This window comes from Staurois parvus, unplaced genomic scaffold, assembly GCF_062004578.1.
Source record: "Staurois parvus isolate SC_StPar_1 unplaced genomic scaffold, SC_StPar_1.0 ptg000706l, whole genome shotgun sequence".
Classification (NCBI taxonomy): Eukaryota; Metazoa; Chordata; class Amphibia; order Anura; family Ranidae; genus Staurois; species Staurois parvus.
This window is the reverse complement of record NW_028318502.1, coordinates 2558552-2584239: the sequence shown is the minus strand read 5'-3', so window position 1 is coordinate 2584239 and position 25688 is coordinate 2558552. Positions and strand designations below refer to the sequence as shown.

Sequence of the window (25688 nt, the reverse complement as noted above, 5' to 3'; positions counted from 1 at the left end):
GGCCAACAAAAGGTAAGTAAAGATGGGCTTCTTTTACAGGTTGTACTTAGTTTATAGGGTCACTATACGATAACATACAATATTATATCTCATATAGAACAGTTATGGGCATTGTTATTATAAGTAGAAGATTCATTCTGATATTATCTGGTACTATCTGTGTATTTCCATTGTATGATTCCTTCAGCATACAGAATATTTAGCACTATTCCTTGTTGAATCGAGTTTATTCTGTATCTTGGGTTAGAGTTGTAAAAATAATATGAATATCAGAGGACTAAACTTATCCGCTCACAAATAAACCACCTGCACAAACAACTAAAAGTAGATAGAAGACGATGTCAGTATATTCAGAACAAAGAGAGATATATCATCCTGAACTGTATAAAAAGAGGGAGAGAAGCCAGTTCATTGTATTGTCATTGCAATACACAGGCTGCAGAGGTCTGCGTCACAATGGAGAACTGCGGGCTTTAATTGATGAAGAGTCCAGTGATCGGAGCTATGGTCTCATCATATACCTACATCCTCCAGATCTGTGTGATCCTCCAATGTATGACACTCTGGAGGTCAGGAATGCAGAGTCCAGCCTGTACCCTCCGTTATACTAATGTATACGATGAATTCCAATATTTTCAGAACGGAGATTTGATCATTGGAGGAGTTTTTACTGTGAGGTCAAAAAAAGAAAATTTAGATAAACCTGAAATGGAATACAGGTACGTAACTTACTTGCTTGGAAGAGAAACAGTGATCAGGGTGACAAAGAACAACAAATAGGTCTTTATTTGTGTGATGGAAATATTATAAAATGTACATAATGGATATAAAATGTCTCCACATTTACATACAGACCAAGCTGTCCAGAAAGTGACCGGGGCTGGGTGACGGTGACAAGACTGGTGACAAACTAGAACACTGACAGGGTGTTGGAGAAGCTGCTGGAAGATAATATATTGAAGGATTGGGGTGACCCTCGGGTGGTAGGAGGTCACATCCAATAGGTAAAAAAGTGCCACATTCCAGTATAGATTATTAAAAAAAGTAATGTGGAAATGAACTTTCTAGGCACAGAAACTCATTACACAGAAAGATAATATCAATGTTTCTTTATTCAACATCACATCATCTCTAAAAAGTATCTTGTATGATATCAATGCATAATCGCCCACAGCTGATATCCCATAGCCCACCGACCAGCTAGGATAATAGCAAAAGGTGGTAACAATATGCAAAATACCAACAAAGTAATCCTTCAAAGGGGTGGAGGATATTCAGTCTGTGCAGGTAACGCTCAGCATGTTTCACGATAACCGTCCCTTCCTCAGGGGATAGTAATATACCTAGGTAGAATAAATATGCTTAGACAATATATAAAGGTTACAAAGCAACATAGTATATAAAATAGTAATGTTCACTTACAGAATAAACCAGTGTGCACTGAGCAATGATGAACTCCCTGGGATGCAAAGGGGGCAAACACACAAGAAGAGGAACCTTCAGAGATCAGGTATGGGGGTACAAAAACCGGGCACAAGGTGGGCAAGGGACCCGTAGGGCTCCTCAAACTCCACAGATTTCCACGTATTAAATGCTACAGCTACAGGCTAGGAATAAAGCCCTTGACAGTGGTCCTACGAACCGTGTATATTTCTTATTTCCAGTAGCTCATCCCTAATTGGGGAGTAGACGATCCTGATCCCAATATGGGGGATATCTATACTAACAAGGTGATTATATTAGTTTTTTAGGCCCTTTTTTGTCTCTTGCTGAGAATAAGTTCTTTGGATTAAAATTTGAGCTGTTCGTCCCCTGCTCCCCGGTGAGGGAATACACGTGTTAGCCCTAATGGGCCTATCTATATTACAAGGTAAAAGATTATCTAGGAAGCAAGGCTATACTTTAGCAGTTGCCCCTGTTCAGAAGGGTGTTTTCTCATTCAATTTATATGTCTTTTTTCAGCCCTTTTCTGGTCCTTTATTCCTAGCCTGTAGCTGTGCCATTTAACAATTGGAAACCTATTGCCTTTGAGGAGAGCTACGGGTCCCTTGTCCACAGGGGCGGACTGACTCTTCAGGAACTCGGGCACTGCCCAAGGGTCCAGGGTCAGATGGGGGCCCCATGAGATGCCCTTGGTACCTTTCATTTTTTTTGGGGTGTGGCTTGAGTGTGGGCGAGGACACAGGGGCCCCATGATCTCCTATTGTCGGGGGCCCCATGAGTTGTTAGTCCACCCCTGCTTGCCCACCTTGCTTTTGCACCCCCATACCTGACCTCTGTAGGTTCTTCTCCTTGTCTGCCCACTTTGCGTCTCGGGGAATCATCATTGCTCAGTGCACACTGGTTTATTCTGTAAGTGAACATTACTATTTTATATACCATGTTGCTTTGTAACCTTTATGTGTATTTATATTGTCTAAGCATATTTTTTCTCCCTAGATATATTACTAGCCCCTGAGGAAGCGACGGTCGTCGCAAAATATGTTGGATGTTACCTGCACAGCCTGAATATCCCCCACCCCTTTGAAGGATTACTTTGTTGGTATTTTCCATATTGTTACCATCTTTTTCTATTATCCTTACTGGTCGGTTGGCTATGGGATATCAGCTGTGGGCAAATTATGCAATGATATCATACAAGATACTTTTTAGAGATGATGTTTAATAAAAGAACATTGATGTTATCTTTCTGTGTACCGAGTTTCTGTGCCTAGAAAGTCTATTTCCACATTTTTTCTTTCAATAATCTATACTGGGATGTTGTTACTTTTTTACCTATTGGGTGTGACCTCCTACCACTGGAGGGTCAGCCCAATCCTTCAATGTATTATGGTCTTTAGGGTGGCTATCACCCATATATTCCCTTCCATTTGAATCGGGTGTTAATATCATTTGATATTTATGTGTTATAGCCTGGCCTTTTCAGTAAATACATTGATTTATGTAATTCTGGCCTTTTCAAGTTAATTGCAAATATGGACTTTATAGGCACAGCTTGGTTCGGGTTTATGAGTGACATACACAGAAATAATCCAGTTTATACTGGCATATTGAATTTTTTAATGTACATATCAATGAAAACATCAGCCCCTTGGGTTTGAGGGTCCAACTGTATCCCACAGTAAAAAATATTTCCCAGGAGTTTAAAACCTCTTGGGAACAAATTCTCACTACATGTAGTACAGAGCTTATGACCTTATTAATTACTCACTATGAGACTGAAGTGGATAGGGTAGACCAGGAGTTAATATCATTACATTCCCGGTATGAAACGATTAAGAGCAATCACCTCTATGACTCTAAATGGTAAGAATTGAAGGACTATTTGGCAAAAATCAGTAAGGATACTTATAAACAAGACAAAATCATCAAGGATAGAGCTACCTTTGTGGAGGGCTTTGCCTACAAATGGCAGACCCCCTCTTTTGGAACTAGAAGGAGTTATAGGAATAAACCTACCCTAGTCACCAATGGTAACTATTTACAAGAGGATGAGACTGAATCTGATTCATCTCTTTCCTCTTCTCATCTACAGCCTTCTAGATCACACATGTCTGTATCTCTATCCAATACACATAGTGGACCATGTAAACGCCAACATTTTGGGGGTTGTTCTACTCACCATTCTAATTCGTCTAAGAAACGCTCTTTAATTTATTTTTCACATTCTCTTCAGATATTATTATTACTATTATTATTACACAGTATTTATATAGCGCCAACAGTTTACTTAGCGCTGTACATTACAATGGGAGACAATACATGAGACAGTACAGTAACAATACAATAAAATACACAAGGGCCCTGCTCCTTGGAGCTTACAATCTAGGAGGGAGGGAAGAGTGGTACAGGAGGAAATAGCTGTGGGGGATGGAGTGGTGGGGAGAGCGGAGGAGATCAGCAGTTAGGTGAGGGTGGGGTAGGCTTAGTGAGGAGGGTAGGTGACAGTCTGATGGATTGGGGTAGTGAGTTCCAGAGGATGGGGGAAGCCCTGGAGAAGTCCTGGAGACGGGCATGGGAGGAGGAGACAAGGGAACTGGAGAGTAGGAGGTCTTGTGAGGAGAGGAGAGTGCATTTTGGGTGGTAGATGGATATCAGGTCGGTGATGTAGTTTGGGGCAGTGTTATGAGCGGCTTTGTACGTCAATGTTAATATTTTAAATTTTATGCGTTGGGCAATCGGAAGCCAGTGGAGGGATTGGCAGAGGGGGGTGGTGGATACGTAGCGGTTGGTAAGGTGGATAAGTCTGGCCGCAGAATTTAGGATAGACTGAAGTGGGGATAGCCTGTGTTGGGGTAGGCCGGCGAGGAGGGAGTTACAGTAGTACAGTAGATATGGGAACATCTTCATTAAATGCATACCCTTCAATGGATTCTGGAAACACCCTGTCAGGGATGCGGGTGTGACCAGAAGTGTGTGGACTGACACAGGGAAACGCAGGCTTCAGATATGGTATAAATAAGACAATTTATTAAGACTAACAATACAAATATAAACGCAGTGCACCAAACCCCAAGCTAACACAAATACATACAACAAGGTGAAACAAACCCAAACCTAAACTGGTATAGATACACAGGTACATACACATATAGAGCACAACGTAGTCAGGCAGGCCGGGTCGATAACTATCGGGCAGGTAGGTACAGGGGGTCAGGCAGAGAATGGTCAGGGTCACAAGCCAGGGATCAAACAGGAGAAGTCAGCAGAGGTCAGGATCAGGCAGGGTCGGCAACAAGTCAGGCAGAAACAGGACTAGGAACAGGAATGCAGGTTCAAAGGTACAGGGGCCCATGGAAAAACACACACCAAGGCACAGACTGCAGGTCTGGCCATCCCTTAAATACACCTGCAATCAGCCCCAGGTGATGGCTAATTGCCGAAGTGAACCTCTGGTTCTTGAGAGCACCCGCTGGCCAGCCCTGGTACTGCAGCCCACAAGGCAGGTGAGTCCCACCACTATTGGCAAGTCCATTCCTGACACACCCTAATGGGTCAACCTATATGGGTCCAGTAGCAGTACAGGCCCTTAATATGATGCATGCACCCATCACTGCCTTAGGAGAGCACGCACTAACACCATCAACTAGGAACACAACAATTAGACAATCTGTTCACTCACAGAGTTCAGTATCTTCTAACACTAATGATTTTTTATTACTGAACCAACACAATGTAGGAGACAAACAAGGCACCCTCAACTCCTATGTGGTATGCACAACTCCCCTCCCAGGTCCAGCCTCGCTTCGCAACATGCCTATGATAACACATTAAGTGTGGGTTTAAGCTTCTGCCCTACCGCTAAGTTTGATAAATATGAAACTATTAAGGATTTGTACTTGTTTGCGAGGAAACTCACAAGTACATCTTTGATACTGATCGTACTAGAAATAGACAGGAAAAGGAACTCATGGAACAAATAAAACATTTTACTATGCAGGACTTCAGAACTTTATGGGATTTGATGTTATTACTTAATGAAAGTGATCCAGACGAGGAGACAGTCAACGTCACTAATCTGGACCATTCAACCGCTTCTAAACTATTTAAACCTAAATCAACAAACTTTCCGGAATTGACCACAAACTCACGTATTTGGGCCTTCCTGATGGCTAATATCAGTGAACTAAAACGCATGACCTTGGTAACTACAGATACCAATATTACCCCCGCACAAAGGAAAGCTGTAAACCATCTAACGAGTAGAACAAATTTGGTTATTAAACCTTCTGACAAAGGGGGGAATATTGTTGTTATGTCTACAGATCAATATGAACATATGTGTCTAAACATTTTGAACAATCCTCACTGGTATAAGCAGATTCCAGCTCAACTGACACAATGCTTTTCCACTGAATTTAATAACCTTATTAATGGGGCCTATCTCGATGGCCTTATTGATAAAGATACCTATGACTTTTTGAATATCCAATTCCCTAGAGAAGCTACTTTCTCCTCCTTGCCAAAAATCCACAAAAATATATCCACCCCACCAGGAAGGCCAATCATTTCTGGAATTTTCTCAAACTGAAAATGCAAGCAAATTTGTTGACTTTTTTCTTATGCCATATGTCACACGACTCCCCTCATATGTCAAAGATACTTTAGATCTACTTAAAAGTATTGATGGCCCATTTGTGTCTCCTAATGATCTTCTTGTGGCTATTGATATGGAAGCTTTATACTCTAGTATACCACATGATCAGGGAGTAGCAGTAATGTGCTCTTTTTTGATGGAACAGGATCGTACACAGTGGATGCTATGCAACTTTGTTTTGGATTTATTGTATTATATTTTGACCCACAACTGGTTTACTTTTATGGGCTCCCATTACCTCCAGGTACAGGGCGTCGCCATGTGCACTTGTTGTACCACGGCATTCGCCAATCTCTGCCTGGGAGGATGGGAGCACTTTTTTTTTTTCAAATACCTGGATCATGCCCATTGCTGGTTCAGGTGTATTGATGATGTGTTTGTCATCTGGACTGGAACCTCAGATATGTTGCATGAATTTATGCAACTATTAAATAGGGACTCTTTTAATCTGACCTTTACGATGAATTGGCATAGAAATACTATTGTTTTTCTTGATTTACAAATCTTTACAGATACTGACAATTGTCTGGTCACCAAACTTTTTCACAAAGAAACAGCAGGCAATACTATACATCACTCAAACAGCTCTCATCCTCCCACTTTGGTTAAGAGCATACCCTTTGCACAATACATCCGCCTATGGCGGAACTGTATGTATTTACAGGATTTTAAATATCAAGCCCAGTTATTACGAAAATGTCTCTTAGGCCGGGAATATAGTAGAACTCTTTTACGCAAGGTCTATAATAAGGCCTTGGCTCAGGATAGAACAAGATTATTATACCCAACATCTCAATCCAAGGTGGAACATCCAACCGTCAGATTCATAACACAGTATTCTGTACAACATCAGGAACTTTGTAGAGTATTACAGCATCACTGGCTCCTCCTGTGGGAGGACCCTACTTTGCATAAATATATTAAAAACTACCCCAAGGTGGTTTTATGCAAAGGTACTGTCTGTCCATTAGGGATAGAGTGACATCAAGCTATTATATGCCAGGAACCAAATGTCCCACACTTCCCAATGGGGTTTTTACCTGTGGCAGGTGTACATACTGCCCTTAGGTACAGAATGGAGCAGAATTCTATCTACCTAATGGAGAGACATTTTTCCCAAAATGTCATGCTAGTTGCACCACCAGGGGAGTCATCCATCTTATGACATGTACCTGTGGGGCCTATTATGTAGTCAAAACTATATGCCAGTTCAATCAGAGAATACACGATCATATTTATTATTCCTAGAATACTAAAATGTTTCCTCCTATTAGTCGCCATCTGGGACTCTATCATAAACGTGATACTAACATGCCAAACTATGTGGATCGAACATCTCAATGCAGTAAATCCGCCAGGCCTTAATGAGATCTTATCATACAAACCATTTTTGTGAAACCTGGCTGCATTTTCTGAGCTATCCCTCCTGGGTCCTGTAACGGGCCTGTGGGAATATCGATGTTTGTTTATGATCTCACTATTAGTGGAATATGTGTGTACCCTGATGGTCTAACTCTGTGCCATTGCAATCTAGGTACAGATTTTTTGAGCTGTTTTGTAATGTTATCATCAGGGGTGGAATGACCATTTGAAAACTCAGGCCCCGCCGAGGGCCCGGGGTCAGTAGGTTGCCCCATGAGATGCCCCTGGTACCTTTTTCATAGGCTTTTTTGAGTTTGGGCAAGGACACAGGGGCCCCGTGATCCCCTATTGCCCGGGGGCCCCATGAGTTGTCAGTCCACCCCTGGTTATCATCATTATCCCTGTACCTAATATGTCCTTGATATAATTTGTGGCCAATGTATCATATACATATTGTGCTTTTTTTGTCTTTTTGTGTAATTATTTGCACTTGTATAATGTTTCTACACTATTGTAACAGATGTCGTTGGTTCAAATCCCAACCTCGGCACTGCCTGTCTGGAGTTTGCATGTTCTCCCTGTGCCTGCATGGGTTTCCTCCGGGCACTCCGGTTTCCTCCCACACTCCAAAGACATGCTGGTAGGTGAATTGGCTCCTGTCTAAATTGTCCCTAGTATGTGTATGTATGAATGTGAGTTAGGGACCTTAGATTGTGCGCCCCTTGAGGGCGGGGACTGATGTGAATGTACAATATATATGTAAAGCGCTGCGTAAATTGACGGCGCTATATAAGTACCTGAAATAAATAAATGTGCACTGTTGCTGTGGTGGACCTTCTGGGGGCGACAGGAGGCCTGGGGTTTGCTTCTGGGGAGGAGGGGGGTCCCTCCGGCCTTGTGGTCGGGTGTGTGGCCAGGTGGCCGGGGGCTCATTCTGGCACATGGCCCTTCACTTGCCTCATCTGTGGCAGACGTGCCCTTTAGGGTTGGTAGGAGTGGCCAGGCTAGGGTACCCGCAGATTGTGGGGTGTCAAGGTCCTACCTTTTCCCAGAGGTTATGTTACTCCATGTGCTGGCATCCATCTTGGATTTCTGCTGAGCATGGTGGGAATCTTTTATGCCTTCAGGTCTCTGAGGTCCATCCCCCAGAGGGGTGTGGCTGAGTACATATAAGCCTGTGATCCGCACATGCTCTTTGCACCTGTGTCTTGTGTCTTTGTCTTGCTACAGCTCTGTGTATACGCTCGTGACTCTTCTGGTATCTGACTCGGCTTGTACTAAGACCATTCTCTGTGTTTTCCTTCGATCTGACCTTCCGTTGCTGAACCCGGCCCGTGACCTGTGATTCTCTGTCTACTGTTCTGTCCCGTTTTGTCCCGTTGTTGTCGACCCAGCCTGCCTGACTACGCTATTGTCATTCTTACCAGCTACACGCCATTGGCGGTGGCCATTACCGCAGCCGGGGTGTCTTGGGGGCCGTGACCTGGTTCCTGGCTGCGTTAAGTCCATCCCCACCATCAGGGGCCCTGGTGAAGGGCAGCCTGGGACTTAGACTCCGCGCCCTGAGGGACTTCGGTCTGTTGGTGGTGGTTGTCGTCAGCCATTGCGTTACCCTGCCACTAGGCCTACCTGTCTGTTCCACAGCCCTGCCCTGACATGTGGTGGACCTTCGATCCGTCCCCACGTGCGTGGTTTTCCAATGTGCGGTGTCCCACCCCTTTTGGGTTTGGCGCATGCACGGTCCTTCATGGCCGGGCCCGGTGACGTCACACGTGCATATAGCGGAGTGGGCTGGTATATTGCCCCTTGTAACTCCTTGAAGTGCAATGGCCCTTGACGGAAGTCCCACGAACAGTATACAACTATCGGTAGGTGATCCCAAATTGGGGGTGGCACGCGTTTCACTTCAATCTAGGGGATACCTATACTAACGAGGATATTATAATTGTCTTCCCCCTTAGGCCTACAGGCCTGTGTGGTGGAGGCGCACCAGGTCGGGGGTGTAATTAAATGGTGTGGGCTTGTGCACGGCCCCCTCTGACTCCTCCGTGGTGTAACAGCCCTTGACAGTGGTCCTCCGAACTCTGTATTGCTTATTACCAGTAGGTCATCCCTAATTGAGCGGTGGGCAATCCTGATCCCAATATGGGGGATATCTATATTTGTTTTTTAGGCCCTTTTTTTGTCTCTTGCTGAGGATAAGTCCTTTGGATTGCAATTTGAGCTGTTCATCTCTTGCTCCCCGGTGAGGGAATACACATGTGTTAGCCCTAATGGGCCTATCTACTTACTATATTACAAGGTAAAAGATTATGTAGGAAGCAAGGCTATACTTTAACAGTTGCTCCTGTTCAGAAGGGTGTTTTCTCAGCCAATGTACATGTCTTTTTTCAGGACTTTTCTGGTCCTTTTTCCTAGCCTATAGCTGTGCCATTTTACACTTGGAAATTAATTGCCTTTGAGGAGCCCTACGGGTCCCTTGCCCACCTTGTGCCTGGTTTTTGCACCCCCATACCTGACCTCTGGAGGTTCCTCTCCTTGTTTGCCCCTTTTGCGTCCCAGGGAGTTCATCATTGCTCAGTGCGCACTGGTTTATTCTGTAAGTGAACATTACTATTTTATATACCATGTTGCTTTGTAACCTTTATGTGTATTTATATTGTCTAAGCATATTTTTTCTCCCTAGATATATTACTAGCCCCTGAGGAAGCGACGGTCGTCGCAAAATATGTCGGATGTTACCTGCACAGCCTGAATATCCCCCACCCCTTTGAAGGATTACTTTGTTGGTATTTTCCATATTTTAACCACCTTTTGCTATTATCGTAACTGGTCGGTGGGCTATGGGATATCAGCTGTGGGCAAATTATGCATTGATATCATACAAGATACTTTTTAGAGATGATGTGATGTTTAATAAAGGAACATTGATTTTATCTTTCTGTGTAACGAGTTTCTGTGCCTTGAAAGTTCATTTCCACATTCCTTCTTTCAATGAGCTGCTTGAGGAGTCTTTTCTTTAAAGCTGACAAATGGGGGGATTCCTCCATCTACTCTGTCTGTATCAAGCGTTCTGTTACCAGGGGCGGACTGACAACTCATGGGGCCCCAGGCGATAGGGGATCATGGGGCCCCTGTGTCCTTGCCTAAACTCAAAAAAGCCTATGAAAAAGGTACCAGGGATATCTCATGTGGCCCCCTACTGACCCCGGGCCTCGGGCAGTGCCTGAGTTTCCAAATGGTCAGTCCGCCCCTGTCTGTTACTTTTTTTTTTTAAGTGATCACTTTAAAGTTGTCCATAGGCGATTCATTTTTTGTATTCTGACATTGGGACTCTCCAATCTCAGAATACACTGATTTCTGTACTACAAGGCCTCTGCTTTGAGAAAATATATTATGTTCTGGTGTTTTAGGTAATTTTATAACCAAAAATGTAGATTTTAACAAGTGTCCAAAAAAATAAAACAATTGCTTTAAAAATGTTTAAAATTAAACTTACGTTTTAAAATACAATTGCAAGAAAAAGTATGTGAACCCCTTGGGATTACGTGGAGTTTTGCATGAATTGGGCATAAAATGTTCTCTGAACGTCATCTAAGTCACAACAATAGAAGAACACAGTCTGCTGAACATAATACTACACAAACATTAGATGTTGCCATGGTTTAATTGCACATAACATGTAAACATTCACAGTGCAGGGAGGAAAAAGTATGTGAGGCCCTAGCTTAATGACTTCTCCCAGAGCTAATTGGAGCCAGGAGTGAGCCACCCTTGACTCCAATCAGTGTGATGATATTGGATGTGTTGCTGACAGCCGTCCTGCCCTTAAAAAACACACACCTGTTTTGGGTTTACTGGTTTCAAGAAGCACTGTCTGATGTGAACCATGCCTCGCAGAAAAGAGCTCTCAGAAGACCTACGATCAAGAATTGTTGACTTGCATGAAGCTGGAAAGGGTTACAAAAGTATCTCCAAAAGCCTTGATGTTCATGTGTCCACGGTAAGACAGACTGTCTACAAATGGAGAAAGTTTAGCACTGTTGCTACTCTCCCTAGGCGTGGTCATCCTGTAAAAATGACTGCAAGAGCACAGCGCAGAATGCTGCATGAGGTAAAGAAGAATCCCAGAGTGTCAGCTAAAGACCTACAGAAATCTCTGGCACATGCTAACATTTCTGTTGACACATCTACAATAAGGAAAACATTAAACAAGAATGGAGTACATGGGAGGACACCACGGAGGAAGCCATTGCTGTCCAAAAAGAATATTGCAGCACGTTTGAAGTTTGCAAAAGAGCACCTGGATGTTCCACAGCACTACTGGCAAAATATACTGTGGGCAGATGAAACCAAGATTGAGTTGTTTGGGAAGAACACACAACACTATGTGTGGAGAAAAAAAGGCACAGCACACCAACATCAAAACCTCATCCCCACTGTGAAACATGGCGGAGGGTGCATCATGGTTTAGTGCTGCTTTGCTGCCTCAGGGCCTGAACGGATTGTTTTCATTGATGGGAAAATGAATTCCAGAGTTTATCAAGACATTTTGCAGGAAAACGTACGACCATCTGTCCGCCAACTGAAGCTCCGCAGAGGATGGGTGATGCAACAGGACAATGACCCAAAGCATACAAGTCATTCAACAAAACAATGGCTGCAACAGCACAGAATACGCCTTCTGGAGTGGCCCAGTCAGAGTCCTGACCTCAACCCAATTGAAATGCTGTGGCATGACCTTAAGAGGGCGATTCACACCAGACATCCCAAGAATATTGCTACACTGAAACAGTTTTGTGAAGAGGAGTGGTCCAAAATGACTCCAGATCGTTGTGCAGGTCTGATCTGCAACTACAGGAAACGTTTGGTTGAGGTTATTGCTGCCAAAGGAGGGTCAACCAGTTATTAAGTCCAAAGGTTCACATACTTTTTCCTCCCTGCACTGTGAATGTTTCCATGTTATGTGCAATTAAACCATGGCAAAATCTACTGTTTGTGTAGTATTATGTTCAGCAGACTGTGTTCTTCTATTGTTGTGACTTAGATGACGTTCAGAGCACATTTTATGCCCAATTCATGCAAAACTCCACGTAATCCCAAGGGGTTCACAGACTTTTTCTTGAAACTGTAAGAACAGTTTTATTCCCAGAAAGACGTTTTTGGGTAAACTGATTAGTGTGCTCACACTTTAATCCCAGTTGTTATGTTACCATTCTTTATAGCACCACACACACAATTTGTGCCGATTTGTTTTTTTTTTTTTTTTTTTCATATATACAAACTCCAGCACAGGGCAGAGTAGAGGGTGTCTATATTAAATCCATGCTGTGGATCAGCCACCCAGATTGTTTTCATGTCCTTTATGGCGTATTTATGTTTTCGAGGTCTTAAAGCTGAACCCCAGGCAGATATAAAAGATACAAATGAATGCAGCTCTGTATCCAATAGTACATCATTACATTGGTGTAAGTGCCAACATTTTACCTGGGGAGACACAAGACCTGTAAGTGTTTCTGAACTGCAGCAGAGAAAAATCACATCTCCTGTCAGACGGAGCTGTGTGGCAGAGCTGTGTAAATATCAGAACCAGATGGACGGAAATACAAATTCTATGGCAGGTAAAACAGCTCCCATGTATGCCTTTCAGTTGTATATTCCATTATTTGCCTGGAGTTCGACTTCAACGCTGTCTCTGCCAGATCATTTTTTTGGTCACACACACGTTAAAATGGACATTTTAGGTCTGACAATTCCTTTAAGCTCTCCAAACATGATGCAGTATATTTCTGAAAGCAGAGAACCTGTAGAATAAAATGATGGTGACCAGGGGCGGACTGAGAACTCATGGGGCCCCCGGGCAACAGGGGATCATGAGGCCCCTGTGTGCTCGCCCACACTCAAACCACACCCAAAAAAGACTATGAAAGGTACCAGGGACATCTCATGGGGCCCCCTACTGACCCTGGGCCCTCGGGCAGTGCCCAAGTTCCCCAAATGGTCAGTCCGCCCCTGATGGTGACTATAAATCTTTATGTTGCTACATATTTGTGCAACTGTGTATCAAACCTATATTTCTGGCAAAAAAAAACACATTTTCTATTAGTTTACACAGATCCAATAATACTGTATATATAATTTCTAATATGAAGGCTAGTTCACACTAGATGCAGTTCATTGCACTTTTTTCTGCATCAAAAATGTATGCACAGTGTTTTCCATGTATTCCTATGGTCCTAGTTCACACCAGTGCAGTCACTTCCAGTCAGTTTCCGATGCAGGAAAAAAAAGTAGAATATGTTGCATTTTTTCTGCACAGAACCGTACTGGAACATAGAAAACTGCATTAAAACTACAGCGGAACTGCGTATGGTGTGAACTGTAAACAAAAACGTATCCAAAATGCAGGGAGAGTGCGTTTTTGTGGTGTGAACTGGCCCTAAGACCTGGTTCCCACTATAAAAACGCAGTACAAATGCGTTCCGTATGCGTTTCTGCATGCGCATTTTTGATGCTTTGTTTATGCATTCTGGTGCATTTTTTAATAAAGGAATAACAGTGAGCGCCTGGTTATAAATAGCTGCTAGCATTAACCTCCCTGGCGGTATGATTATTTCATATTTTTGGTGCTGAAAGCAGTACCATTATTTTGCATGGAAATATGTCGTTTTTTTATTGTAGGCTGTAATTTTTAGGAATAACTCACTGAAATCTGTCCGAACAAGATTCTAAATCATACATTTAATTCAATAATATAATCAAACCAAAAACACTGAAATGTGAAATAGAGCGCCAAGTTCGCACATCGCTGAGCTCAGTCGCAGAATCGTTTTCAGTGTCTGATGAGGAATTTCCCCCACGAATCATTATCACTCAATTCTGCAAGTGGTTCTGATTTACTATCGCTGTTCTCTAGCCGATCTAAAACCGCGTCTGACCTAAAGGGACGCTTTTTGGACGCCATGGACTTTTCTACGTTACCAGGAAGAAAGAACAGTAATAATGCAGGCAGGGCGCCGGACAAAGCACTCGGGACACAATGTATGTGAAATGGGTTGAAACAGCAATGTTTTACTATGTAAAATCGTTTTGAAAAAAATTACTTTTTTTTTAATTTTCAAATTTCCCGCCGCCGCCAGCGCCCGTACGTCCCGACGTCACAGGGACCGGAACACAGAAGCCGGATGCCGGCATCAGCCGGAGGAGATGGCCGGGGACGCTGCAGGGGAGACATCGCGGGAGTGAAGGACAAGGTAAGACCTGCAGGGACTCCCTATGCAGCGCCGCATGGTAAGCCCGAGTGTAGCTCGGGGTTACCGCTTTTGGTACTGACATTTTACCCCGAGCTACACTCGGGAATACCGCCAGGGAGGTTAAGGTAAAACCTGTCACCCTAAAAATGAATAAATATATAAAATGCAGCGCTTAAAATAACATATAGTGACTGACGTGAGCGCTTGATTGCGCTAACAGCGATATGACAATATACAGCGTACCGTCATGAAATGACGTATGGATAAGTGAATCAATGAATAAATAAAGAGTGACTTTGGTGTTTGGTAAATATTAATGACATATAATCAGCAACATAAATCCAAAAACTCTGTGGAATCCGTGTTAGTGAAATCCGTGACTGGAACTGGTAATATGATTGCACTCACCAGAGGCGCAATAATCAAGCGCATGTATATATATTATTCCTTGTGGTCATCTGGGTACAGGTAAGGATGGTGGAATCATCTGGCACACAGTCAGCATACAAGGCAACTTCAGACCTCTCTCACAGGACCCGGGGCGGACTGACAACTCATGGGGCCCACGGGCAATAGGGGATCATGGGGCCCCTGTGTCCTTGCCCAAACTCAAAAAACGCCTATGAAAAAAGGTACCAGGGGCATCTTATGGGGCCCCCTACTGACCCCGGGCCCTCGGGCAATGCCTGAGTTTCCAAATGGTCAGTCCGCCCCTGCACAGGACCCTCTCAGCATCCAGGACCAGCTCCATGGTACTCCCATACCACCAGATAAAACAGCTCAGAATATCAGGAATATCTCCACCTTGTAGGCTCGTTAGTGACAAGCCAGAAACAATAAGGTGCTAATAGTGTAGTATTTTATTAAATAAAATGGGAACAGAGTAAAAATAGAGCAATTAATAGCTGTCAGCACTCACTCTTGGGAATAGTCAAAATGGCCGCCGACCTTCCATGCGGCCTCTGCGGCGTGACGTCAATGCGGCAAGGCTCCTCACTGACGCGTTTTGTGCGCATGCATGTTGTCAAAGGGATCTGCCTGCTGCTGATGTCTGCACCTTATATAATCCCGTGCGCATGCGCAAACGGGCGCCATAGTAACACACGGGGCGCCATAATGAAGAGGACCAGCGTACACACCTCACTACTGCGAACAGGTAAAAATGCATAAAATATATTATGCTAATAACCAATATTAAGAGGCAATGGTAAACTAAGAAATATACGGGCATATATAGAAGGATTTTTTAAAACGGCTTAGAGAAATAGACGCCCACCATTTATTCATAGTCCTCATAAGGCAGCATAAAATTAACGGCCGACACTTTGTCATAGTCCCCGGAGGGACTGCAAGTAGCAGCCGGGAACTGTTGGCAAAAACGGGAATTAAAGAACTAGATGGAGATAACAGGACCTAGATCAGGTCAAATTAGCGTTATAATTATGAGGGTTCAGACAATTTTTCCCCCCCAAGTACAGAGGAGAAAATATCGCTGCCAATGTATTTATTATTATTGAAAGCTACAACTCATTCAATAAAGCCCGGGATTAAAAAACACAATATAATAAAAACTATATAAAGAATATTAATTACAAATATTAATTAAAAAATTGTTTCGCAATCTTGGGTGCTCAGCTCTAAAAATTATATTAAAACACAGTATAATCTTATAAACACATGAAGATAATGAAAAACAATATTGCAGGAGTATATATGAAATTATTACAACATGCTGTATTGGCCCTAAAATATGGGTATGAAAAATCCTGACTAGAACACAATGGACATATTGGAAGGCGACCGTAAAAGTTATAAAAAATATACGGAATATATAAATAAAATCTACACAGAAGGATTAAAATTGAGACTAAAAAGGAATTAAGGACATATGCATGTACTAAAATCAATAAACATATGAAAACGTATATTTAGGGGCACTAAAAATTCATATAACGCATGTCCACGTATATGCTACATAGAAACACATGAAGAAAACGCATGAAAAAGAAATGACATACAGTCACATATGGCCCCAAATTTAGATAATAGTCATATCTAGTTCAACTATTATCTATGAAGCAGTTAATGTCTATGTCAATATTCAGAACATCCGGAGACAAGGACCGCATTTCTACAATCCACTTGGTCTGCAACATAGACACTGCCCTCCGTTTATGTCCACCCCTCCAGTGAGGTTTGAGAAGTTCAATGCCAATGAATTTTAAATGAATGGGATCTCTATGATGACAATCTCTGAAATGTTTGGAGAGGGAATACTCCTTGAAGCCCTTCTTTATATTATAAATGTGCTCCCTCAGCCTGTCTCTTAGTCTCCTAGTGGTTCTGCCAACGTATTGTTTTTTACATGGGCATTCTAATAAATAAACCACATGTGTGCTGTTACATGTAATTAGCATTTTTGTATGCTTTCCAGTTAATTTTTCCCTTTCTCTTCTTCAATTTAAATAGGGACATGCACATTCCAGTGCATATTTGGTGCGTTTTGGTGCATTCCGGTGTGTTTTTATTGAGTTTTACTGCTTTCCAGTGCAGTTCTGTGTAGGAAAAGTGCATCCAGTTCTACATTTGTGGAACCGGAACACACTGGAACTGCAAGCGCTGATGTGAACTATGACATTGACCACCATATCACCTACTTTCTGTGTGTTTTGGATGCAGAAAAAAAGCAACTGAAACGCATGTAGTGTGAACTGACCCTAAAAGATGATATGTCTAGTCAATAGATACCAAACATTTGACTAGGCAGTTGACAAACTAAGAATCCTATCTTATTCACAGTCATTATCATTATAACATACCAGCATATTGTGATTGGCCGTATTATACACGTACAACAAGGGTTAATATGGAAACAACCTTAGATTATCAACAAGAGGAAAAGAAAAAACAAGTTGTCCTCAGAATACGGGACAACAGTAGGATCAGAAAGAAATATACATAGAAGTCTAGAATTAGAAACAGGAGAAAAAACAAAGTAAGTAAATTAGATAGAAGAATCAACAAACATTATTAACCTCTTCACACCGGCCAAACGCAAATGTGCGGCCTCCCAGCGTCTGGGCCTAGACACCGAGCGGCCACACATTTGCGTTCTATTAAAAAAAGACATATGTGCTGAGAGCGCGTGCCCTGTGCGCTCCTAGCACACATGTCCGGTACTCACGGAAAGGTCCCGATCTCCTCTTTCGATTGGGACCTTTCCCGATCATGTGACCGCCGTAACGGTGCGTCACGGCGGTCACATGACCCTAAATCCCGCCCCGCCTCCCGCCTTCTGAAACTCTTAAATGGCCGGGAGGCGCCGGCATGAAGGGGTTAAGGAATATGTATATTGTACCATGATAACCAGGATTCCTACTTCTGCCTCTGTCTTAGGCAAGCGTTTCTATCGGGTGCTAAGACAATTTCAAATGTGTAATGATGTTGAACCCTTTTAATTATATCTAACACTGTTGGCAAGTCGTCAGTTTTCCAGTGTTTAGTGATGTTAATTCTAGCTGCTAATAGTATGTTTGTGACTATTTTATGGAATCGTTTTGATATAATATCAATATTGAGGTTCAGAAGGGCAAGTTCAGGCGAGGGAGTTATTGGAGTAGAAATGACTTGATTAATTAAGTGGAATATGGCGGCCCAAAAAGGTGTTATAAGGGGACATTCAAACAGGATATGCATTAGGGCAGTGTTTTTCAACCTTTTTTGTGCAAAGGCACACTTATTTCATGAAAAAAATCACGAGGCACACCACCATTAGAAAATGTTAAAAAAATTTACCTCTGTGCCTATATTGACTATATATAAAGTAATTCTCTTGAATAGGAATCAAACACAAAGAAATTATTTTATAATTGTTCATATTTCTGTTTACTTACTCAGTGCGAAACCTGGGCCTGTTTGGCTGAACACAAAGCTGATATTCTGGCAGGAATTGAAGAAAGACACACACGTAGCTCTTCGTCAACAGCTCTCAGTCTCTCTCTGTCTTTAGTTTTTATAGCAATCAGGCTTGAAAAGCTCATCTCACACAGATATGTAGTGGAAAATGGGAGCAATGTCAAAATAGCTTTGTTTGACAGAATGGGGAACTCCTTGGCAGTATCCAACCAAAAACTGTCCAAAGGTAGATCAGCAAATCTTAGCTTGAAACCACGATTTTGTCTCAGTTCAGTTAGTTCCTCCTGCTCCTGTAAAGTCATGTCCTTTCCACCAACTGATGCTGAGCTATAAGGGTCCCTAACCCAGTCAAGGCATTCAGTGGAGACTGAAGAGAAATAAAATGACAACTTCTCCTCGAGAGTTTTTAAATGTTTAACTATTATCTCACCCAGTGCAGCAGTGTGAACACCTTGCCATTGCTTGGTGAGTGTGAACATTTCAAGATTGCCACTTTCCACGTGTTGATGCCAGAGCTGAACCTTTGAACGGAATCCATTTATTTTATCTGTACTTGTAAGCAGATTTTCATTTCGGCTTTGCATTCGTGTGTTCAGCTCATTCAGATGATGAAAAATATCTGCCAGGTATGCCAGCCTTGCACACCACTCATCACTTGCAAGCAGCTTTGCGTAATCTGACCTCTCATTTGTCAGAAACACTTTAAGTTCCTCCCGCAGCTTACACACGAACCAAGACCTTGCCACGCGACAACCACCGGACCTCCGTATGAAACAGCAAAATTTTATGCTTCGCTCCCATCTCCTCACACAAAGCTGCAAACATGCGACTTTTCACGGGTCGTGACTTTACAAAGTTTACCATGCCCACAACATCATCCAACACAGGAACTGGGTCTGCTGGTAAAGTCTTGGCTACGAGGGCCTCACGGTGTACAAAACAATGCGTAACAATCACATCTGGATTTCTTTCCTTCACTCTGCTTACAAAGCCTTTGGTGCGCCCGACCATGGCTGCAGCTCCATCGGTGCAGACACTTGTGCAGTTTTCCCACTTAAGTCCTCCTTGTTCAAGGTATTCTGATGTGACCCAAAAAATTTCTTCTCCTGTTGTTCTTTCTGGCAATGCCTTGCAAAAAAAGAAGTTTTCTCTAATTGCATCACCATCCACAAAACGCACATTGGCCAAGAGTTGAGCATGTCCACTGATATCAGTAGACTCGTCAAGTTGCAATGCAAATTTCTCACTGATACGGATCTTTTCCAAAACCACACTTTCTATGTCTGCAGACATGTCATTAATACGTCTGGAAATTGTGTTGTCTGAGAGAGGGACTTTGTCTATTTCCTTAGCTGCTTCAGGTCCGAGCATCTCCTCTACAATAGCTTTGCAGGCAGGAAGTATTAATGTCTCTGCCACAGTGTGCGACTTTTTTGACTTGGCTATAAGTTCAGCAACTTGATAGCTAGCTTTAAGAGCTCTTTCATTTACCTTTGTGGTTTTTCTCATGAAAGTTGCCTGTTTCTCCGTGTTTTCACGCAGGTGAACAAAAAAGTCCGCATTCTTGTTTTGAAGCGAAGGGTGTTTCGTTTGGAGATGGCGTTTAAGTTTACTTGGGACCATAGCACTGTTAGATAGCTTTTCACCACACACAGTGGAGTTGGTTTCTTTGCATCTCCGGTGAAAGTAAATCCAAATGAAATATAGCTTTCGCTATATTGCCTTGTGCCAGAGAATTTCTTTGAGCTAACCATCTTTGCTTTCTTTTGATCCCCACTCATACTTGGGCTCTTATCTGGCTCCGAATTTTGTTCAGAGTCCAGTTCTTTCCTTTTCAAAAATTTGTCCATCACTGCAGTATCTGTTCCTGTCTCACTGTCACTCAGTACTTACTCCAGATAGCCGCTGTCCGTCACACTCAGCACTCCATCCAGATCCATCAGTCAGCGCTCGTCTGCTCCTGTCTCCTCCAGATCCGTCACTCAGTGCTCTTCTGTGCTGCGTCCGCGATAATCCTCCAGAGTCCAGATCCTTCGGTGCTCTTCTGCGCATCAGTGATCTACTGCGATGTCTTCTCCTGTCAGTGTAACAGTGACACCGGAGCTATTTATAGTCCGTAACATGCGCTTCGGCTCACAAATAGACCAATCATTAGATTCTAATGATTGGTCTATTTGTGAGCCGAGGCCACATGTTACGGATGAAATTGGAATTTTTCCCACAGCACACCAGACAATATCTCACGGCACACAGTGGTTGAAAAACGCTGCATTAGAGAACCTGAGGCCCCACATTTCCTCCAACATTCTGGTGAGGTATCATCCCTATATTTGGCATTCCTAGTTGGAGTAAGGTATCTTCGTTGTACTATGCTTTGAGTTAATTCCCATGAAGCTGCACCTTGTGGCCTAGGTCACGTTCCCAATGTTGAAAGGAGATGAAATATTGAAAGGCAGTTTGTTCTTGTAAGATGTTATAAAAGATTGATATACCTTTTGTGCCCTGTGTGATGTAGGTGAGTACTATAGAGCAATGGTATTAGGTATAGGTGTACGGAGGGGGGGTTATGTTTAAGACAGTGTGCGATTTGAATATATTGATAGTAAGTTTCTGGTGTAATTCCCAGGTCTGCTCATAATTGAGGGAAGGATTTAAGTTGGTCATGTGAAAATAAATCATCGATAAATAAGTTGGAATAGTTGGGCCATGTTTTAATGTTTAAATTTGGAATTAGTAGAGACAGAGTAGAAAGTGGGAGTTTAATGGAAGAGACCTGAGTTTCATTCCGGGGGAAAGCCAAAAAAGTATGCCAAGTTTTCACTGCTGTGATGATTGTGAGAGAGGAATGTCTTGGAGTCTTTACCTTAGTATTAAGGCTATATAGCCAATGTTTCAAGTTATCACCAGATATGGTGCTACGCTCTGTTTCCCCCCAATGTGTTGTTGGGGATGTGGTGAACCATTCCCTTAACCTCCCTGGCGGTATTCCCGAGTGTAGCTCGGGGTAAAGTTTCAGTACCACAAGCGGTAACCCCCCCCCAGCTACACTCGGGAATACCATGAGGCGCTGCTCCACGATCCCTTGATCACTTACCTTGTCCTGCGCTCCCGCTATGTCCCTCCTGCAGTGTCTCCGGCAATGTAATCCGGCCGATGCCGGCAGCTGTCATCTGGGTTCCGCCCCCTGTGAGCGTCGGGACGTACGGGGGACGGAACTGGCGGAAAATTCAGAAATGACAAAAAGTGACATTCACTAAATACACTAAAATCACATAGTATTCCATTACTGTATCAAACCATTTCACATACATTTTGTCCCGAGTGCTTTGTCCGGCGCCCTGCCTGCATTTTTACTGTTCTTTCTGCCTGGAAACTGAGAAACGTCCATGGCGTCCAAAAAGCGTCCCTTTAGGTCAAAAGCGGTTGTAGACCGGCTAGAGAACAGCGATAGTAAATCAGAACCACTTGCAGAATTGAGTGATAATGATTCGTGGGGGAAATTCCTCATCAGACACTGAAAACGATTCTGCGACTGAGCTCAGCGATGTGCGAACTTGGAGCTCTATTTCACATTTCAGTGTTTTTGGTTTGATTATATTATTGAATTACATTTATTATTATATTATTTTTTATGATTATTTATTAAATTATAATTTATGATTTTGTGTTTCAAATTTTATCATCCCCGGGATGTTTATCCCAGGGGAATACTACAATCAATTTAAATCTCTCTTGGCCCCAACTTCTGTGACCTCTTCAGTGCAGCTGCCTCCTCCTCTTCCTTTCCTAAAGAAATGTTGTCTGCTTTAGTGATTGCCCTGCCTAAGCTGGGGAATGAACCTAACACTCCACAAAATTTTAGGCCCATCTTGCTCCTCAACACAGACATAAAAATATATGCAAAGTTATGGGCTAATAGACTGACACACATAATGCCTTCCTTGATCAAACAGGCTTCATCACAGGGCGCCAATCCTCAGATGCCACTGGGAGGTTAATCAATGTAATCCACAATGCTGAGGGCTTGGGAATGCCTTCTCTACGTCTATATGTAGACGTAGAGAAGGCGTTCGATAGGGTTCACTGGACGTACCTGAGAGAAGTACTTATTAAATATGGGTTTAACCATAGAATAATAGCAGCCATAATGGCATTTTACTCCAACCCATCGGTTCAAGTGTATGTGGCTGAAATGATCTCAACACCGTTTCAGATAACGAACGGGACATGTCAGGGATGCCCTCTGTCACCCCTCATCTTTAACTTGGCGATGAAACCCCTTGCTGAACATATTAGATTATCTCCTTTAGTTACCAGAATTCGCATTGATTCCACAAAATACAAAATCAGCTTATTTGCAGACAATGTAATTTTAATGCTCACTAACCCCCACCCGTCTTTGGCAGAGGTGTATTCTATCTTGCAGAGATTCAGTGTAGTTTCATATTACAAAGTAAACGCTGCTAAGTCCCAAATTCTAGACTTAGGAGTTTATGGTACCACGCGTAATCTTTTGTTGTAACAATTTCCTTTTCAATGGGCGAAATCTGGCATTCCATATTTAGGCATCACTTTAACGAGATCCACTAAAAACTTATTCAAAGTAAACTACTGTCCTCACAAGAAAAAATGTATTCAATCCCTACACCTGTTATCTGAACATGAATTCTCATGGGCAGGTAGGTTAGCTGCCTTCAAAATGACAACTCTTCCCCAAATGATGTGTATCTTTCATACTTTACCCATAACAGTACCACTCACTTATCATAACTCTCTTCAAAAGCTACTAAGCAACTACCTATGGGCTGCAAAGAAACCTAGAAGACTGATTAATCATAGAATAGTGGGAGGTTCAGGCCTAGTAGAAATAAAAGATTACCTTTATGCCACTGTCCTAGGCCAATTAACCTCCCTGGCGGTATGATTATTTCAGATTTTTGGTGCTGAAAGCGGTACGTTTTTTTGCATGGAAATATGTCGTTTTTTATTGCAGGCTGTCATTTTTAGGAATAACTCACTAAAATCTGTCCGAACAAGAGTCTAGTAAACATCGCGGGGAGGATAAAATATGAAACACGAAATCATAAATTATAATATAATAATCATAAAAAATAATAATATAATAATAAATGTAATTCAATAATATAATCAAACCAAAAACACTGAAATGTGAAATAGAGCGCCAAGTTCGCACATCGCTGAGCTCAGTCGCAGAATCGTTTTCAGTGTCTGATGAGGAATTTCCCCCACCAATCATTATCACTCAATTCTGCAAGTGGTTCTGATTTACTATCGCTGTTCTCTAGCCGGTCTAAAACCGCGTCTGACCTAAAGGGACGCTTTTTGGACGCCATGGACGTTTCTCAGTTTCCAGGCAGAAAGAATAGTAAAAATGCAGGCAGGGCGCCGGACAAAGCACTCGGGACAAAATGTATGTGAAATGGTTTGATACAGGAATGTTATACTATGTGATTTTAGTGTATTAGGGAATGTCACTTTTTAAAATTTTTACATTTCCCGCCAGTTCCGTCCCCCGTCGCAGGGAACGGAATCTGGAAGACAGATGCCTGCATCAGCCAGAGGAGCCACACATCGTGGGAGCGCAGGACAAGGTAAGTGATCGAGGGAATCCCAGAGCAACGCTGCAGGGTAATCCCGAGTGTAATCCTACTTTAGTCTTTGCAGATGACACCAAGCTGTTATATAATGTCCTTACAGGATGTCTCCAACTTACAAGCCAACCTCAATGCTCTGTGTAATTGGGGGACTATGTGGCAAATGAGGTTTAATGTTGATAAATGTAAGGTTCTGCACTTGGGGGCTAAGAATATGCATCATACATACTAGGGGGGTACAACTGGGGGAGTCAATGGTGGAGAAGGATCTGGGGGTTCTGGTAGATCACAAGCTTAATAATGGCAGCAATGCCAAGCTGCGGCTTGTGAAGCAAGCAAAATCCTCTCTTGTATTAGGAGAGGTACAGACTCCAGATAGAGAGATATCATCCCCCCCCCCCCCCCCGGTATATATCATTTGTAAGACCTCATCTAGAATATGCAGTTCAGTTTTGGGCACCAATTCACAAAAGAACATTGGGGAACAGGAGAAAGTACAGAGAAGGGCAACCAAACTGATAAGAGGCATGGAGGAGATCAGCTATGAGGAAAGATTAGAGGAACTGAATTTATTCTCTACTGAGAAGAGGAGATTAAGGGGGGATATGATCTCCATGTATAATACATAAGGGGGGGTATGATCTCCATGTATAATACATAAGGGGGGTATGATCTCCATGTATAATACATAAGGGGGATATGATCTCCATGTATAATACATAAGGGGGATATGATCTCCATGTATAATACATAAGGGGGGATATGATCCCCATGTATAATACATAAGGGGAGATATGATCTCCATGTATAATACATAAGGGGGGATATGATCTCCATGTATAATACATAAGGGGGGGGTATGATCTCCATGTATAATACATAAGGGGGGATATGATCACCATGTATAATACATAAGGGGGGATATGATCTCCATGTATAATACATAAGGGGGGATATGATCCCCATGTATAATACATAAGGGGGGATATGATCTCCATGTATAATACATAAGGGGGGATATGATCTCCATGTATAATACATAAGGGGGGATATTATCTCCATGTATAATACATAAGGGGATATGATCTCCATGTATAATACATAAGGGGGGATATGATCTCCATGTATAAGGGGGATATGATCACCATGTATAATACATAAGGGGGGGATATGATCTCCATGTATAATACATAAAGGGGGGATATGATCTCCATGTATAATACATAAGGGGGATGTGATCTCCATGTATAATACATAAGGGGGGATATGATCTCCATGTATAATACATAAGGGGGATATGATCACCATGTACGATCCACTGGACCCACTGAAGACCCCTCGGACGCCAGCATACTGCACTCACAGATTGCAGTTACAGAAGGACTCTAATGGACTTCACGGTGATACAGACTCTCCACATCACCTCGCCCTGACCCGTATCCCTTC

The 25688-nt window shown here is 42.7% G+C and overlaps 1 protein-coding gene across 1 annotated transcript in view; it reads left to right on the top strand.

Annotated features, from left to right (window-relative positions):
• Nucleotides 1-491: 491 nt before the first annotated feature.
• LOC149445867 (vomeronasal type-2 receptor 26-like) overlaps nt 492-25688 on the top strand; it is a 127350-nt gene continuing 102153 nt past the window's right edge. Inside the window, exon 1 of the mRNA XM_089653316.1 lies at nt 492-719. Coding sequence (XP_089509442.1) covers nt 505-719 — 215 coding nt within the window. The 5' untranslated portion in view covers nt 492-504. The remainder of the gene's footprint in view (nt 720-25688) is intronic.